Below are 16,317 nucleotides of genomic sequence, written 5' to 3' on the forward strand. Positions count from 1 at the left end.
GGCACACTATACACCCCCCATCAGCTACAGGTACACTATACACCCCCCCTCCCTCATCTACGGGCAGATTGTACAGCCCCCCCCCAGGCTCACTGTACACCCCCCCTCAGCTACGAACACTGTACACCCCACCTCCATCTACAGGCACACTGTACACCCCTCCCCCCAGGCACACTGTACACCCCCCCTCAGCTACGAACACTGTACACCCCACCCCCATCTACAGGCACACTGTACACCACCCCTCCCTCAGCTACAGGCACACTGTACACCACCCCTCCCTCAGCTACAGGCACACTGTACACCACCCCTCCCTCAGCTACAGGCACACTGTACACGCACACTTATGCTTTACAGGCTATCCCTGCGCACACACACAAAGCAACCTCCCCTAGTCATCACACTAGTACACAAGTCATGGCGCGTCCTCCCACACACGTGACTGATCACATGGTCTTGACATCACTAAAGGTCCTTTAACCACTAGCTGTAGCATCTGCGGAGCTGAGCTGTCATCTCGCCGTGGTGTGTCAGGGCTGTCAGGTAGGGCAGTGACGGGTGATGATGGCGCCGGCTGGCTCATTACCGTGTTCTGCATTACTCAGGGGTAGAGCGGCCTCCTCCGTGTTGGGTTCTGCGTTTACATGGACGGCAGTGTTGTGTAATGAATTAGGCCCGGGATCGCGGAGGCTGCGGTTTTATGACCGGTCACATGAGCTGTAACTTTTGCTGAGTGTCACTTGTGTCTGTATCACGTCCGTCACGATGCCTGCGTCTGATCTCTGCGTTTCTGTGCAGATCGCTGTGTCGGGGGCAGGACACGTCTGGTGCCAGCAGCATTGGACTGTCAGTGACAGCATCGTTATCTGCTCCGGCAGTAAAGGGCTTTTCTGGGAATAAGTTCCACACCGCCATTAGCTTCTTGTAGGTTAAACTAATAAAATCAGCCAAACTCATCCTTCATGGACCAGCGATGCCTCCTCCATCAGTAATCTGCGCCTGACCGCTGCAGCCAATCACTGGGCTCGGTACCATCAGTGGTTGGCTGCCGCAGTCACATGCACTGTAGTTGCTGGACCTGGGGAGGGTTCAGTGACGCCGGTATTTAGAATGTTATCCTGCTGTAAACTGATGGAGATGAAAAACTTATTCCCAGGAATCCCCATTGCACTCCAGGAAATATTCACAGCTGCGTTATCCTCAATTTATAAGAAATTCCTCCTGCAATTGCTGAGCACCTTTACACGAGCTTGGAGAGCGCCTAATTCTAGCTGTGTGTCAGTATGTCCGCGTGCACCGATTCTGGAATTATTCTCCCCCTATCACCACCACCACATGATTAATGTTTATTCAGCACTGCTCTGCCCACTAAACATATGTCAATCAAGCACATGGGGGTGGAGCTAGACAAAGAAGGATGTGAAGAATTAATTGGTCAGCTGGGGATTGGCCCGCCCTCAGTGCACTTACATCCTCATTTACATAAAGATTAAAAGTAGAGTTCCTGCTTTGCGGCTAGGAAGGTGCAGTTGAAGTTAGTTTGGGCATCCTGAAGCTTCTCCTAGGTTCCCTTTTAGGGTATGTGCACATGTTAAGTATTTGGTGCAGAAATTTCCTTGGCAGCAAAAACGCAGCAGCAAAAACACACATTTTTTCCTTATGTTTTTGGTGCAGATTTTCCCCCCCTCATTAATATAGGTGCAATCTGCAGCAAAAACGCTGAAAGAATTGATATGCTGCAGATTTAAATCTGCTTGAAAAAAATGCAACGTGCCTATAAGACTCCAGGAATCTCATTCACTTTGCTGGCACTAGAAAATCCTTCAGATTTTGTGACAAATCTGCACTGGAAAAAAACGCAACGTGTGCACACAGCCTAAAGGAGCCTCGCTCTGCTGCTTACATATGGAAGGAGAGGATGGCTGTAGAGATCTGATGGGCCAACCCTGAGAAATCTAGCGAAGGAGCCATATGTAAATCAGACTGGACATGCAGATGGACGGCTTCTTCCAGTGCATTGATGCCCTCAGTAATAATCCTGCATTTAGTAATGTCAGCCTTTATTAACTACGATTTGCTGTAGAAGAACCGCAGTGATTCTTATTCTTCGTTTCCTCCAGCTGGCCCTCCAAATGGCTGAGTGTGAAACACACGCTGACATCGATAATCACCTTTCGGACGAGGAGATAAGCAGTGCATCTTTACAGGTAATTTACACTGTGTTTTATATATGGAACTAATGAGAATTTAGGTAAATGTCCCATTTTGTGATGTGCTGCAATGTCATGTGAACTATTCAGGCTCTGCCTGGTTTCTGCTACCCACCACCTGTATAGGGACTATGTCACTGCTACAGTATCCACACTATGGGCTGATTTAATACTGCCTGTTCTCCAGTGGCTTTTTGGCATGAATTCCTTTAAATGAGTGACTTTTTGAATTGCAACTAATTCATCATAACTTGTGCCTTTTTCTAGCTATCTCTGGTGGTTTAGTTGTCTGATTTTTACATCAATGTGGCTTTTCCAGATGTTTCAGGGAGACTCATGGAATGCTACTTTTTAAAAAAGTCACAGAATTTGGCACATCCCTAATGCAGTCCGCCCTTCTCCACCTCAGAGTGATTTTATGTACGCCAGTTATTTTTTGCATTTTCTACAACATTTTGCAAAACACGTAATTTATTCATTTAGAAAGCTGGGAGCTTCACACTGCTGAATGACTTAATGTCCCAGACTGGAGGGGGGGGCGGACAGTGAGGAGCAGCTCCTTTCACCCAGAATTACAAGGGTTATAAAGATAATAGAACTGCATTCAGCATCTCATCTTTATAGTTTGAGGGCAGGGACAGTACAGAATTTTTTTTAGCTCCCCGGAGCACCCCTTCAATAAAACGTTTCAGATTGTAAGGGGCTTCTGGACGTCTTTTTAGCCTTTCCATTGCCTTCTGTTGTAATTAATTTATTCAAAAGCCTGGATACATGAAAAGGAAGTTGTTCTCCCACTGAAACAAAACCATTAGCTTGTACAATTTAGGTTTTAATTTATGATAAGTTCAACTGGGCATTACCAGAGATTTGTTTCTGGGGATGTGTACTTTATCCCTTGCATGATATTGACCAATCATAAGCAGAAGGCGTCATGTGGGGGACAAAGAAAACTCCCTTTTCTTCGCATGAATCTAATTCAGCTACTGTGTAGTATTGAGTAGAGCTGAGTGTAATTACCAACACCTTCAGATATCCTCTCACTAGAGTATCAATGTGGGGGGAGGGGCAGACCTGTGATGGAAGAGCTGCAGACATGTTTGTAATGACACTCAACTCTGCTTAATCCTTGTTCCATTCACACTGACTGCTCTGAGGAGATCTGGAAGTGTTTGAAATTACACTCAGCTCCGCTGTATTCTCCGTCCCTCCGCCTGACTGCTCTGAAAGGAGATCTGGTGGTGTATGTAACAACACTCAGCTCTTCTCTACACTACACAGGAGCTGCAGAGATCAGGGTGTGTACTTCTTTCCCTGCGTGATGTCTTATGATTATGATTGGTCAACCTCATGTAGAGAAAGAAGTACACTCCCCCAGAGATAAATCTCTAAATGATAAATGATCACCTAAACTTTACAAGCTAACATCTCTCTGCAGGAGAGAAGAAATGAAAAAATAAACTGTTTTATTGTGCTCTGCAGTCACTATTCCATAATGTGGCCAGTTTCACTTGCTGAAACTGGTGAAGGTCCCCTTTAACTTGATTTCCTATTGGTTAACAGTTTTTCTGAATACTTTAATATATAGTGGTATATCAGAATTTTACCTTTAAGACCTGGTCTACGCAGACTTTATGTAACACTACTATAATCCAATTCTACTTAATGAAATGCTGAAACCTGCAGCTGTTTCCTGCAGGGCTGTGGAGTCGGAGTCCATTTTGGTGGTGTCGGAATCGGTATAAAATGGACTGACTCTGACTCCTAAAATATATAATAAATTGGGTACAGTAGTTCAATGCAGTTTGTGGGGAATATTTTTTCATAAGAATTTGGGGAAGTTATGAAAAGTCCTAGAAATGTCTGTCCTATTCCTGATCTAAGGGTCTAGACTTTTAGCTGAGATGAATCTGTGCTACAGTAAATTTATCACTTAAACATGAGCCGTGTATGAGGGAGTCGGAGTCGTGGAGTCGGTGTCATGGAAATTGAGGAGTCGGAGGTTTGGCTTACCGACTCCACAGCCCTGGTTTCTTGATACTTCCACATTATGCCGTGCAGTTAAATCTTGGTGATCATGCTGGCAGAGTAGCTGTGCCCACATGTTCACTGCCAGGAACTCAACTTTTAAAAAAAAAAAAAAATGCCACAGTGGTACATTATTAGGTATCAGTAAGGTATGTTCCATGTGTGTAGTAAAATACATCTGCCATGTCAGTGCTCTTCTGAAGCATGTGATCGCAGCCATGACCTGCTGGCTCACTCCAGTGTTTGCTGTGCAGACCGGAAGTCACTTCTCATTGTACTGTAAGTCTTTGAGACTCAGACCTAGACTGTCATAGACTGGCAGTGATATCCTGCCAGTCAGAGCTGTGCTTACATTATGGCGGAGAAGGACTAAAGAGGCGCTGGAAATCGTAGAAGATGGTGACCAATAAGTATCTTACTACACACATGTAACATACATTACTGGTACCTAACCAGTGGTGAAAGAAGCAAACAAAACGACAGAATAGTAATTTATCCCCTTCACGACAAATGGTATACAGTTACGTCATATGTTGTGTCCCTGACTTTGATGTGGGCTCGCACTCAGAGCCCGCATCTTTCCTAGCAGATGATGGACGATTTAATCAGCCACAATGTGCCTCTAACAGCCACATGTGGGGTGGAGCTCCGCCTGCCGCTGTTAACCTGTTTAGTACCGCTGTCAATCTCTGACAGTGGCATTTAACACGTCAAAGAAGCGCGTCGTTCCACGCGCCCCTCAGCGCGCTCGTGACGTTATTGCATTATTGACGTGACAGCCTGGGGTCTGCTGAAGACCCTCATGGCAGTCATTACGATCCTCCTATTAAAGCCAGCTTGTAGCTGGTGTTCATAGGAGACCATGATTTTAGCTATACATAGCAGAGCTGAAGCCCTGCTATATATAGTACAATCGATTGCAGCTTCAAGTCTCCTAAGGCCATGTCCACAAATTCAGTATTTGGACAGTATTTTACATCAGTATTTGTAAGCCAAAACCAGGAGTGGGTGATAAATACAGAAGTGGTGACGTGTTTCTATTATACTTTTCCTCTGATTGTTCCACTCCTGGTTTTGACTTACAAATACTGAGGTAAAATACTGATCAAATACGCAGGTTCAAATTACACCCATTAAAAATAAAGCAATTAAAAAATATTTGGTGTCACTGAAAAATCCGATCTATCAAAACATAAAATAAAAAGAATCCGATCAGTAATTGGCATAATGAGAAATGTTTTTAAAATGCCAGAATTACGTGTTTTTGGCTGCTGTAAAATTGCAATTCAGTGCATTAAGAGGCGATCAAAACATCGTATTTACCCCAATATAGTATCAGTAAAAATGTCTGCTCAGGGGGCAAAATATAAGCCCGCACTCACTTCCAGATCCCAAAATGTTATTGATCTCTGAAAATGGCAAAGGAATTACTTTTGGGGTGAGTTCTGCTGTTCTTGTACTTCTGGGTCTCTTCCAATGTGACAGGACACTCACGTACCATTCCAGTAAAATGGCGCTCCTTCCCTTTTGAGCTTTGCAGTGTGCCCGAACAGTAGTTCCTGACCACATATTGGGAGATTGCATTACAAATTGTGGGGTCCACTTTCTCCTATTACCTCCTTTAAAAAAGAAAAAATTGGGGCTAAAGCAATATTTTAGTTAAAAGATTAAAATTTTTCCATTTCACATCCTAATGTTATAAAAGTCTGTAACTCACCTGTGGGTGCAAAATGCTCACTGCACCTCTAGATGAATTTCTTGAGGGATGTAGTATCCCAATTTGGGTCATTTGTGGGGAGTTTCTGCTGTTTTGGCACCTCACAGGCTCTGCAAATGCCATCTAAAATCTATTCCAACCAAAGTTTCACTCCAAAAGAGTATTGGCGCTTCTTCCCTTCTAATCATTAATTTCCAATCATAAACTGCATAACTGCATTGCTGTGTTCAGGAGACATTGCATAACAAATTAAGGTCTATTTTTTTTTATTAATTATTCCTTGTGAAAATTAAGATGAGGCTAAAGCAACATTTTAGTGGAAAAACAATTTCATTTTTACAGCCCACTTTTATACTAAACTTTGTGAATCACCTGTGATTTCAAAGTGCTCACTACACCACAAAATTAATTCTTAGAGGGCGCGTAAGTTTCCAAAATGTGGTCACTTGTGGGGGTTTCTGCTGTCTTGGCTCCTCAGGGGTTCTCCAGATGAGACATTGCACCCACACTCTATTACAGCCAAAATTGTGCTCAAAAAGTCTCCTTTCAAGCTCTCCCATGTGTCCAAATAGCGTGTAACCAGATGCGAGCTATCCTTGTTCTCAATAGAAATTGCACAACAAATTAAGAGGTCCTTTTTTCCTGTTACCCTTGCGAAAATGAAAAAAAAAATTTGACAAAGGCAACATTTTAGTAAAAAAAAAAATGGAGTTTTCCCGATCCACCTTGCATTATTTTCCGTGAAGCTTTTGGAAAGCATAAATAAGCAGCAGAAAAAAAACAAACTCATTGTGGGTGAAGTGTTCCCTGAAAACACTGGTTTTGTAAATTTCATTGAGAAAATGAAAAATTGATGCTAAACTTTTAGGCGTTCTAACATCCTAACAAAAAAAATAAAGACATTTCAAAAAATGCTGCTGACATGAAGTAGACCTACTGGAAATGTTATTTATTAAAGGGAATCTGTCACCCCCTGGCACTTATACATACAGTGGGTACGGAAAGTATTCAGACCCCTTTAAATTTTTCACTCTTTGTTTCATTGCAGCCATTTGGTAAATTCTAAAAAGTTCATTTTTTTTCTCATTAATGTACACTCTGCACCCCATCTTGACTGAAAAAAACAGAAATGTAGAAATGTTTGCAAATTTATTAAAAAAGAAACAGAAATATCACATGGTCATAAGTATTCAGATCCTTTGCTCAAACACTCATATTTAAGTCACATGCTGTCCATTTCCTTGTGCACCTCCTTGAGATGGTTCTAATCCTTCATTGGAGTCCAGCTTTTAATTAAACTGATAGGACTTGATTTGGAAATGCACACACCTGTCTGTATAAGACTTCACAGTGCACAGTGCATGTCAGACCAAATGCGAATCATGAGCTCAAAGGAACTGCCCAAGGAGCTCAGAGACAGAATTGTGGTAAGGCACAGATCTGGCCAAGGTTACAAAATAATTTCTGCAGTACTCAAGGTTCCTAAGAGCACAGTGGCCTCCATACTCCTTAAATGGAAGAAGTTTGGTACCACCAGAAGTCTTCCTAGACCTGGCCGACCAGCCAAACTGAGCAATCGTGGGAGAAGAGCCTTAGTAAGAGAGGTAAAGAAGTACCCCAAGATCACTGTGGCTGAGCTCCAGAGATGCAGTAGGGATATGGGATTAAGTTCCACAAAGGCAACTATCACTGCAGCCCTCCACCAGTCGGGCCTTTATGCCAGAGTGGCCTGACGGAAGCCTCTCCTCAGTGCAAGACATATGAAAGCCTGCATAGAGTTTGCTCAAAAACGCATGAAGGACTCCCAGATTATGAGAAATAGGATTCTCTGGTCTGATGAGACGAAGATAGAACTTTTTGATGATAATTCTAAGTGGTATGCGTGGAGAAAACCAGGCACTGCTCATCACCTGCCCAATACAATCCCAACAGTGAAACATGGTGGTGGCAGCATCATGCTATGGGGGTGTTTTTCAGCTGCAGGGACAGGACAACTGGTTGCAATTGAAGGAAACATGAATGCGGCCAAGTACAGAGATATCCTGGATAAAAACCTCTTCCAGAGTGCTCTGGACCTCAGACTTGGCCGAAGGTTCATCTTCCAACAAGACAATGACCCTAAGCACACAGCTAAAATAACAAAGGAGCGGCTTCAGAACAACTCTGTGACCATTCTTGACTGGCCTAACCAAAGCCCCAGAACAACTCTGTGACCATTCTTGGCTGGTCCAGCCAGAGCCCTGACCTAAACCCAATTGAGCATCTCTGGAGAGACCTGAAAATGGCTGTCCACCAACGTTCACCATCCAACCTGACGGAACTGGAGAGGATCTGCAAGGAAGAATGGCAGAGGATCCCCAAATCCAGGTGTGGAAAACTTGTTGCATCATTCCCAAGAAAACTCATGGCTGTACTAGCTCAATAGGGTGCTTCTACTCAATACTGAGCAAAAGGTCTGAATACATATGACCATGTGATATTTCAGTTTTTCTTTTTTTTTAATAAATTTGCACAAATGTCTGCATTTCTGTTTTTTTGCAGTCAAGATGGGGTGCAGAGTGTATATTAATGAGAAAAAAAATGAACTTTTTAAAATTTACCAAATGGCTGCAATGAAACAAAGAGTGAAAGATTTAAAGGGGTCTGAATACTTTCTGTACCCACTGTATATTGTATATATGTACACACATGTACATAAACACATACATATGTATACACATATACAATATGGTTCCTAACAATGACTATGCCGGGAGGAAGTGGGGAGCCATACCTTAGTGTTGCGCACGCCGAAGGTCACTGGAGCGGAAGTCACAGTGACTCGCCTGCGCACAACATACCTGAACATAGACGGGAGGATAAAGTGCGCCTTGCCGACAAGGTAAATTGCGCAGGCGCAGGATATGGCCTATGAAACTGCATGTCACAGGGCACTGTGACATACAGGGGAGGGGGGAAAAATTATAATTTAAACAGGAGGCGGGGATATCTTCCCGTACCCCGGCCTGCAAGCGTCAGAAACTTGAAAGAATAAAACGACCTTTCACTGCAACAAGACCTCTAATATGAGGTATACAGGTAGGAATAGATTTACATTTCTATCACCTGTATGCCCATATTAGAGGTCAGATAAGTTCCAGGGGGTGATAGATTCCCAACTATTTTGTGTGGTATTACTTCAAAATTTTCTTTGAGCAAAATTTACCACTAATAAAGTACAGAGTGATGCACTCGTTACTTTACCTGGAAAAATTGCTGTAACTTCTATAAGAGACAGTCGACCGTACTGAAATTTGGACTGTACTTACTTTGGTTCATGAGAAGTGAGGGTGCAATGAACCTCAGCGACAGCAATGAAACATTCTTGCTCCGAGTGGTCTCGCAGACTTGTCGCTCCTCCAGTCGGGTGCTTGCATTTCACTCTTGCCGAATTCCTTCTTCATTTTTTAAGAATGTTCAGATAGAGTTTGGAGGAGCATTTTTTTTTATTGTGAAAAAAAAAAAAGTGAGATTCAGGGCTTTATCGCCCACCCCTGTTACAGATTAGGAGCAGTCAGGATTGATAACTAGAGAATGACACCACAGACTGCTTAGGTTTTCCACTTTATGGTTTCTCTCCATTTATGTTGCAGGAATCGGTGAAGTCTGATAATCTCACAGTGCGTTTTTCAGTAGAGGAGCTGGAGTCACACGAAGAGAGACAAAAGAAATCTAGCAAAAGTGAGATGACAACGACCCACCAGAGCCCAACCTTAGTGGGTAGGAGAAGTTGCTTTTCTTCAGGGCTGCCGCACACAGTTTTCAGTTTTTAAAAATGCTCTAAAACTAATTAATCCATTAGGTCTGGCGGTTCTCCACTTTTCTCTGATGCTGGTGTTTAGATCTCACCTAGATGCCAGTTTTATTCTATGACAAGCACTGTGTTGGTGATGAATTGTATTTTATTTTTTTAATTAACCCCATCAATGTATTTCTGCCATCAGGTTACATTTACGTGAAGCCAGAAATAGTGTCACGTATTCACAGAGGAGAGGAGCTGTGTGTGAGAAGCAATTTGTATTCCCAAAAGTGGAACTACAAAACTAGTTCTTCCACAAGTGAGTATTGTTTTCTTGTGCGTCCACACATAAATAATTTTATAGGGCCTATAGATTTTTATTTAATGTGTTTTTCCTAGTTCTTTTCATCTGTGGACATACGTCGGTATGGAAAAAATTTTAAATAAAAAAAAAAAAGTTAGAAAATTTGAAAATGTAGAAAAAACTCACGTCATCATCTTTCCCTTATACAAATCAGTCACTTAGCCAGATCTAGACCGCCCATAGAGTTTACAGCTAAGTTCCCACAATGAGCTTTTGATGTTGCAGATTTTCTGCACCTATTAAAGAAGCACTCCCATCAAAATGTTATCCTCTTAATATATTGCAATCATCATATTATATGGCACTGTGTACTTTCAATTGCTCATTTTGCCCTTCTGTGAAGACCCAGGGTCTTCCATGGGAATAACACTACTCAGACAACACAGGGTGCAGGTAAAACACCGTGGCAATACTTTTATTGAACTACAAAGCGACAATAAACATGTAGAACAGTCCCAGCAAATACCCAAGATGGTACAACATTACACAATCTCACCTTTCCGCTCCGCCTTCCTGGGATAGAACAGCTGCGACTTTGGGACTTCCAGGGCCAACTACCTCAACCAGTGGCCCCTGCTTCTGGCGGGCCTCCACAGAGAGAAAGTAGCGGCAAGCTTAGGAAGCTAGTGTTATGTTCTGCTACCAAAGCTAAGGAAAGAGAGGAGATCTGTCCCTACTATAGGACTCAGCTGAATCCCTACGATGTAACAGGGAACCTGATCCTGCGATCAGACCTGCTAAAGTCCTAATCTAGTCTGTACGGAGACCTATAGATGTGGGGAGGGAATCCCTACAAGTACTAAGGACTGGGAGGAATATGGGACACCTCCTAACAGAAATAGTAGCAGACAGACGAACAAACAAAATAGATAGAACATAGAGGTCCGTAGACCAAGCAAACTAACAGAGTTAGATACAGAGCACAGGCTAGCTAGAAAGTAGATATACAATGAAGTCCAGCAAAGCCAGAAGGGCGGAGCAGGACTAAATAGGCCAACAAGGTCATGTGACCAGCAAAGGAAAAAAAACCTAACAGCAAGGTTCTAACAGTACCCCCTCTTCTAAGAGGATCCTCCGGATCCCCTAGGACCAGGCTTATCAGGAAATCTCCTGTGAAACGCTCTGATAAGTCTGGACGCGGAAACATCATCTGACCTCACCCAAGAGTTATCCTCGGGTCCGAAACCTTTCCAGGCCACAAGATACTGCAAACTACCTCTATACCGTCTAGAGTCAAGGATGCGAGAAATTTCATATTCCCCGTCCTCCACCACCGGAGGAACAGAGGCAGAGGCGTCACCATCCGACACAACAGCTTTTTTTAACAGAGAGACATGAAAGACCGGATTAATTCTCCAGGAGGTAGGAACCTCCAACCTAACAGCAGATTGGTTGACAACCTGAAGCACCTTAAAGGGCCCTGCAAACTTGGGACCCAATTTCTTAGAAGGAATCCTCAACCGCAGATTCCTAGAGGACAACCAAACCTTGTCACCAACAGCGAACAAAACCTCCTGTCGTTTCCTATCAAAGTAGTCTTTAGATTTTCTGTTGGCCTCCTGAAGATTACCACGCACATCCGTCCAAACTCTTTCCAAATCACCGGAAAAATTCTCCTCCTCAGGCACGGCAGATTCCAACTTGGAGAACGACCCAAACGACGGATGTCTCCCAGAACAACAAAAAAAAGGCGAACAACCAGCAGAAGAAGATGTATGATTGTTCAGAGCAAATTCGGCAAGTGGCAGAAACTCAGACCACCCCTCTTGATTGTCTGCCACAAAACAACGCAAGAACTGCTCAACATCCTGGTTTTTCCTTTCTGTCTGGCCATTAGATTCAGGATGATATCCGGACGAAAACGACAAATGAATTCCCAACCTGTCACAAAAGGCACGCCAAAAACGAGCCACGAACTGAGGACCCCTATCAGAAACAATGTCAGTAGGAACGCCATGAAGTCTGACAATTTCCTTGACAAAGGCCTTAGCGAGAGTTTTAGCGCAGGGCAGTTTGACGAAGGGAACCAAGTGACACATCTTGCTAAAACGGTCCACGACCACCCAGATGACAGTAAAACCCTCAGAGGGGGGAAGGTCAGTTATAAAGTCCATAGCCAAATGTGTCCAAGGAGCACTGGGGACCTCCAAAGGACAAAGCAACCCCGCAGCAGGAGTATGTGAGGACTTAGATCTAGCACATATAGTACATTGGCGCACCCACTTAATGACTTCCTTCTGCCATCCAGGCCACCAAAAACTGCGACCCACCAGTCTCTTGGTCTCAGAGATTCCGGGATGACCTGCCAACCGAGATTCGTGACACTCAACAAACAAATCTCTCCTAAAGGTCCCAGGCACAAACAACCTCCCATGAGGAGTGTTAGATGGGGCATTCTCCTGAGCTTTAAGAATCTCATCTTCCAAAACGGAGTCTAAAGCAGCTATCACAACACCTTCTTGTAAAATGTTTTCCTCTTTCTCAGCACCGACTATGGGAGAAAAACTGCGAGACAAGGCATCCGCCTTAACATTCTTAGAACCAGGGATGTAAGTAACGGAGAAATTAAACCGCGAGAAAAACAGTGCCCACCTAGCCTGACGGGCATTCAGGCGCTTGGCAGCATCAAGATATATCAGATTTTTATGATCCGTAAGAACCTGAACGGGAAATTCCGCACCTTCCAAGAAGTGGCGCCAGTGTTCAAATGCGAGTTTAATAGCCAATAATTCCCGATTACCAATATCGTAATTCAATTCAGTCTCCGAAAATTTTTTTGAAAAAAAGGCACAGGGATGTAATCCATCCCCGTTATCCTGAGACAATACTGCGCCAACCCCCACAGAGGAAGCATCAACCTCAACCAAAAACGGCCTAGTAACATCAGGCTGCATAAGGATGGGAGCAGAGGTGAACCTCTCCTTGAGATACACAAAAGCTTCAATGGCCTCAGAAGACCACTGAACCGCATCAGCACCTTTCCTGGTGAGATCAGTCAGAGGTTTGACAATACTAGAAAAATTTTTTATGAACTTTCTATAGTAATTGGCGAAACCCAAAAACCTCTGTATCGATTTCAAACCAATAGGCCTAGGCCATTCCTGCACAGCCTGAACCTTAACCGGATCCATCTCAAAACCTTTGCTGGAGATAATGTAGCCCAAAAAACTAATTCTCTGTACAGCGAACTCACATTTCTCCAGCTTAGCAAAAAGCGAATTGTCCATTAATAACTGTAATACCTCACGCACGCTCCGCCAATGAGACTCCAGATCTGGCGAATAAATCAAAATGTCATCCAAATACACAACCACATTTTTACCAATCAAAGGTCTAAGGATGTCATTAATCAGATTCTGAAAAAATGCAGGAGCATTAGTAAGACCAAAAGGCATAACCAGATTCTCAAAATGACCCACAGATTGTATGCCCCCTTAAGGTCAATTTTAGAGAACCACTTGGCCCCCAATAACTGGTTAAACAGATCAGGAATCAATGGCAGTGGGTAAGGATTGCGTACCGTAATTTTGTTAATCTCACGAAAATCCAGACAAGGACGTAAACCGCCGTCCTTTTTTTTTACAAAAAAAAATCCAACCGCCACAGGAGACTTAGAGGGCCTAATGTGACCGGCGGCCAAGCTTGTCTGTATGTATTCCTCCAAAGCCTTCCTCTCAGGAATAGTAAGGTTAAATAAACGACTCTTAGGAAGAGTCGCTCCAGGGACAAATTCAATAGAACAATCATAGTCTCTATGGGGAGGCAAAACCTGCGATTCTTTCTCAGAAAAAACTCTCCAAAAATCCTGAATAGGAACAGGCAATTCTCCCCTATCCAAAGCTGCAATACGCCCGTTACAACACTTGTCATAACATTTATGGCTCCAGGATTTAATTTCACTGGTAGACCAATCCAGTACAGGATTGTGAAATTTTAACCAGGGCAAACCCAATATTACTGGAGAAGGCAAGTTATTCAACACTACCAAATCCAATTTCTCATGGTGAACACCATTAATAGTGAGAGGAAATTCACTGACCTTGAGAGTAATATTCTTCAAAGGGGAGCCATCCACAGAAACCACAGCAATGGGGGATGATAAAGGTTCAGGTTTTAAATTGAGTTTTTCCACGAATCCCCCATCAATTACATTCAGTGTAGACCCGCAATCAACAAACACCCGAAATTCCATCAATTTTTTCTGAGCAGTCGTGGAAGCAGCTAAAAATACACCCTTGGAATTTAAACAGGCAATACGGGCGTGACTGACCATTTTTTTTTCTTTCTTCATACGAAGCTCACAGCCTTTAATCAAATGACCAGATTTTCCGCAATAGAAACACAAGCCTTCCGAAAAACGACGGTCTTTTTCTTGAGAGCGAGGTGCCACCGATCCAATCTCCATCGGTTCACCACTGTTAATACACACATTATCATAACCAGAAACTGACATAGCAGAGGATTTGCTCTCATTAACCCTAGCACGCAGTCTTCTATCCACCCGTATAGCTAATTGCATAGCCTGTTGCAAATCCTCAGGTGTAGGATAAGCAATTAGCAGGTCTTTAACCCTTTCACTGAGCCCAGCAAGAAATAGACTTTTCAGAGCAGAATCGTTCCACCCTGTTTGAGTGGACCAACGACGAAAATGTGTACAATATTTTTCCACATTACCCGATCCTTGTTTTAAACGTCTCAACTCAGTCTCAGCTGATGCGACACGGTCAGGATCATCATATAATAGTCCCAAAGCAGAAAAAAAACTATCCACTGATCTGAAGCATGAATCACTAGGTTGCAAAGAAAAGGCCCACTCCTGAGGCTCTTTGCGCAAAAGTGACATTATGAACCCTACGCGCTGGGATTCATCCCCAGAGGACTTAGGTCTCAAACGAAAATACAATAAGCAAGCATTTTTAAATGAAAAAAATTCTCGGTGTTCACCAAAAAATAAATCCGGCAAACATACCTTAGGCTCCAAGAAATGTGCTCCAGGACAGTTACTCACGTGCTGACGGAGCTCGGCCACCTCCAGAGAGAGTCCCTGCAGGCGATGAGCCAAATCCTGAACCGACACCATGATGGAACAGAAAAATCTTTCCTTAGAGAATTTGCTGGCTGGACTTACTGTTATGTTCTGCTACCAAAGCTAAGGAAAGAGAGGAGATCTGTCCCTACTATAGGACTCAGCTGAATCCCTACGATGTAACAGGGAACCTGATCCTGCGATCAGACCTGCTAAAGTCCTAATCTAGTCTGTACGGAGACCTATAGATGTGGGGAAGGAATCCCTACAAGTACTAAGGACTGGGAGGAATATGGGACACCTCCTAACAGAAATAGTAGCAGACAGACGAACAAACAAAATAGATAGAACATAGAGGTCCGTAGACCAAGCAAACTAACAGAGTTAGATACAGAGCACAGGCTAGCTAGAAAGTAGATATACAATGAAGTCCAGCAAAGCCAGAAGGGCGGAGCAGGACTAAATAGGCCAACAAGGTCATGTGACCAGCAAAGGAAAAAAAACCTAACAGCAAGGTTCTAACAGCTAGCAGTCCATCGAGGTACAAGGCCAGGAGACCCAAGAGTCCCACCTTGGCCTCTCCGAGAGTTTCCATGGGGCCAGATGACCGGCGGGTCCCAATCTGGCTTCTCCGAATGCCTCCATGAGTTCCAGACGACTGGTGGGTCCCTCCTGGCAACCCTAAACATATCCATGGGGCCAGGTGACTTCATCGTCACAATGTGCTCTCCCCAAATGTATCCATGGGCTCTCTGATGGTTAATGGAGCAGATCCGAATCTTTCCAGTCAGGGCCGATACCCTTAGACCGGAATCATGTAGAATCCAAATCTGTGTCTCTTTGGATGGAGCCGCCATGCAATCCGTCTACTGTCCTGACGGATGTCTCTCATTCTCCTTGTAAAGTCTTTCTGATGCTCCTTGATGCTCTGGAGCCAGACTGCGCAGGCGCGTCGCACATGTGCAGCCTATAGAGGCTTCGGATAGAAGGACACATCCCAGGTTATATTATAGATGTCCCTCAATTCTGTTAATATCCCCCATCCCGGTATGCATGGCACCCCCCCATCCCAGTATGCAAGGCACCCATCATCCTTATTCTGGTATGCATGGCACCCCTCATCCCCCAATTCTAGTATGCATGGCACCCCTCATCCCCCAATTCTGGTATGCATGGCACCCCTCATCCCCCAATTCT

At 43.8% G+C, this 16,317-nt stretch overlaps 1 protein-coding gene across 1 annotated transcript in view; it reads left to right on the plus strand.

Annotated features, from left to right (window-relative positions):
• The first annotated feature begins 400 nt into the window (after positions 1 to 400).
• LOC141227134 (uncharacterized) overlaps positions 401 to 16,317 on the plus strand; it is a 30,718-nt gene continuing 14,801 nt past the window's right edge. The window contains exons 1-4 of the mRNA XM_073667204.1: positions 401 to 543; positions 2,121 to 2,207; positions 9,585 to 9,711; positions 9,936 to 10,049. Coding sequence (XP_073523305.1) covers positions 2,133 to 2,207; positions 9,585 to 9,711; positions 9,936 to 10,049 — 316 coding nt within the window. The 5' untranslated portion in view covers positions 401 to 543; positions 2,121 to 2,132. The remainder of the gene's footprint in view (positions 544 to 2,120; positions 2,208 to 9,584; positions 9,712 to 9,935; positions 10,050 to 16,317) is intronic.

This window comes from Phyllobates terribilis, unplaced genomic scaffold (assembly GCF_046119375.1).
Source record: "Phyllobates terribilis strain yellow unplaced genomic scaffold, ASM4611937v1 Scaffold_2__4_contigs__length_985480577, whole genome shotgun sequence".
Lineage (NCBI taxonomy): Eukaryota > Metazoa > Chordata > Amphibia > Anura > Dendrobatidae > Phyllobates > Phyllobates terribilis.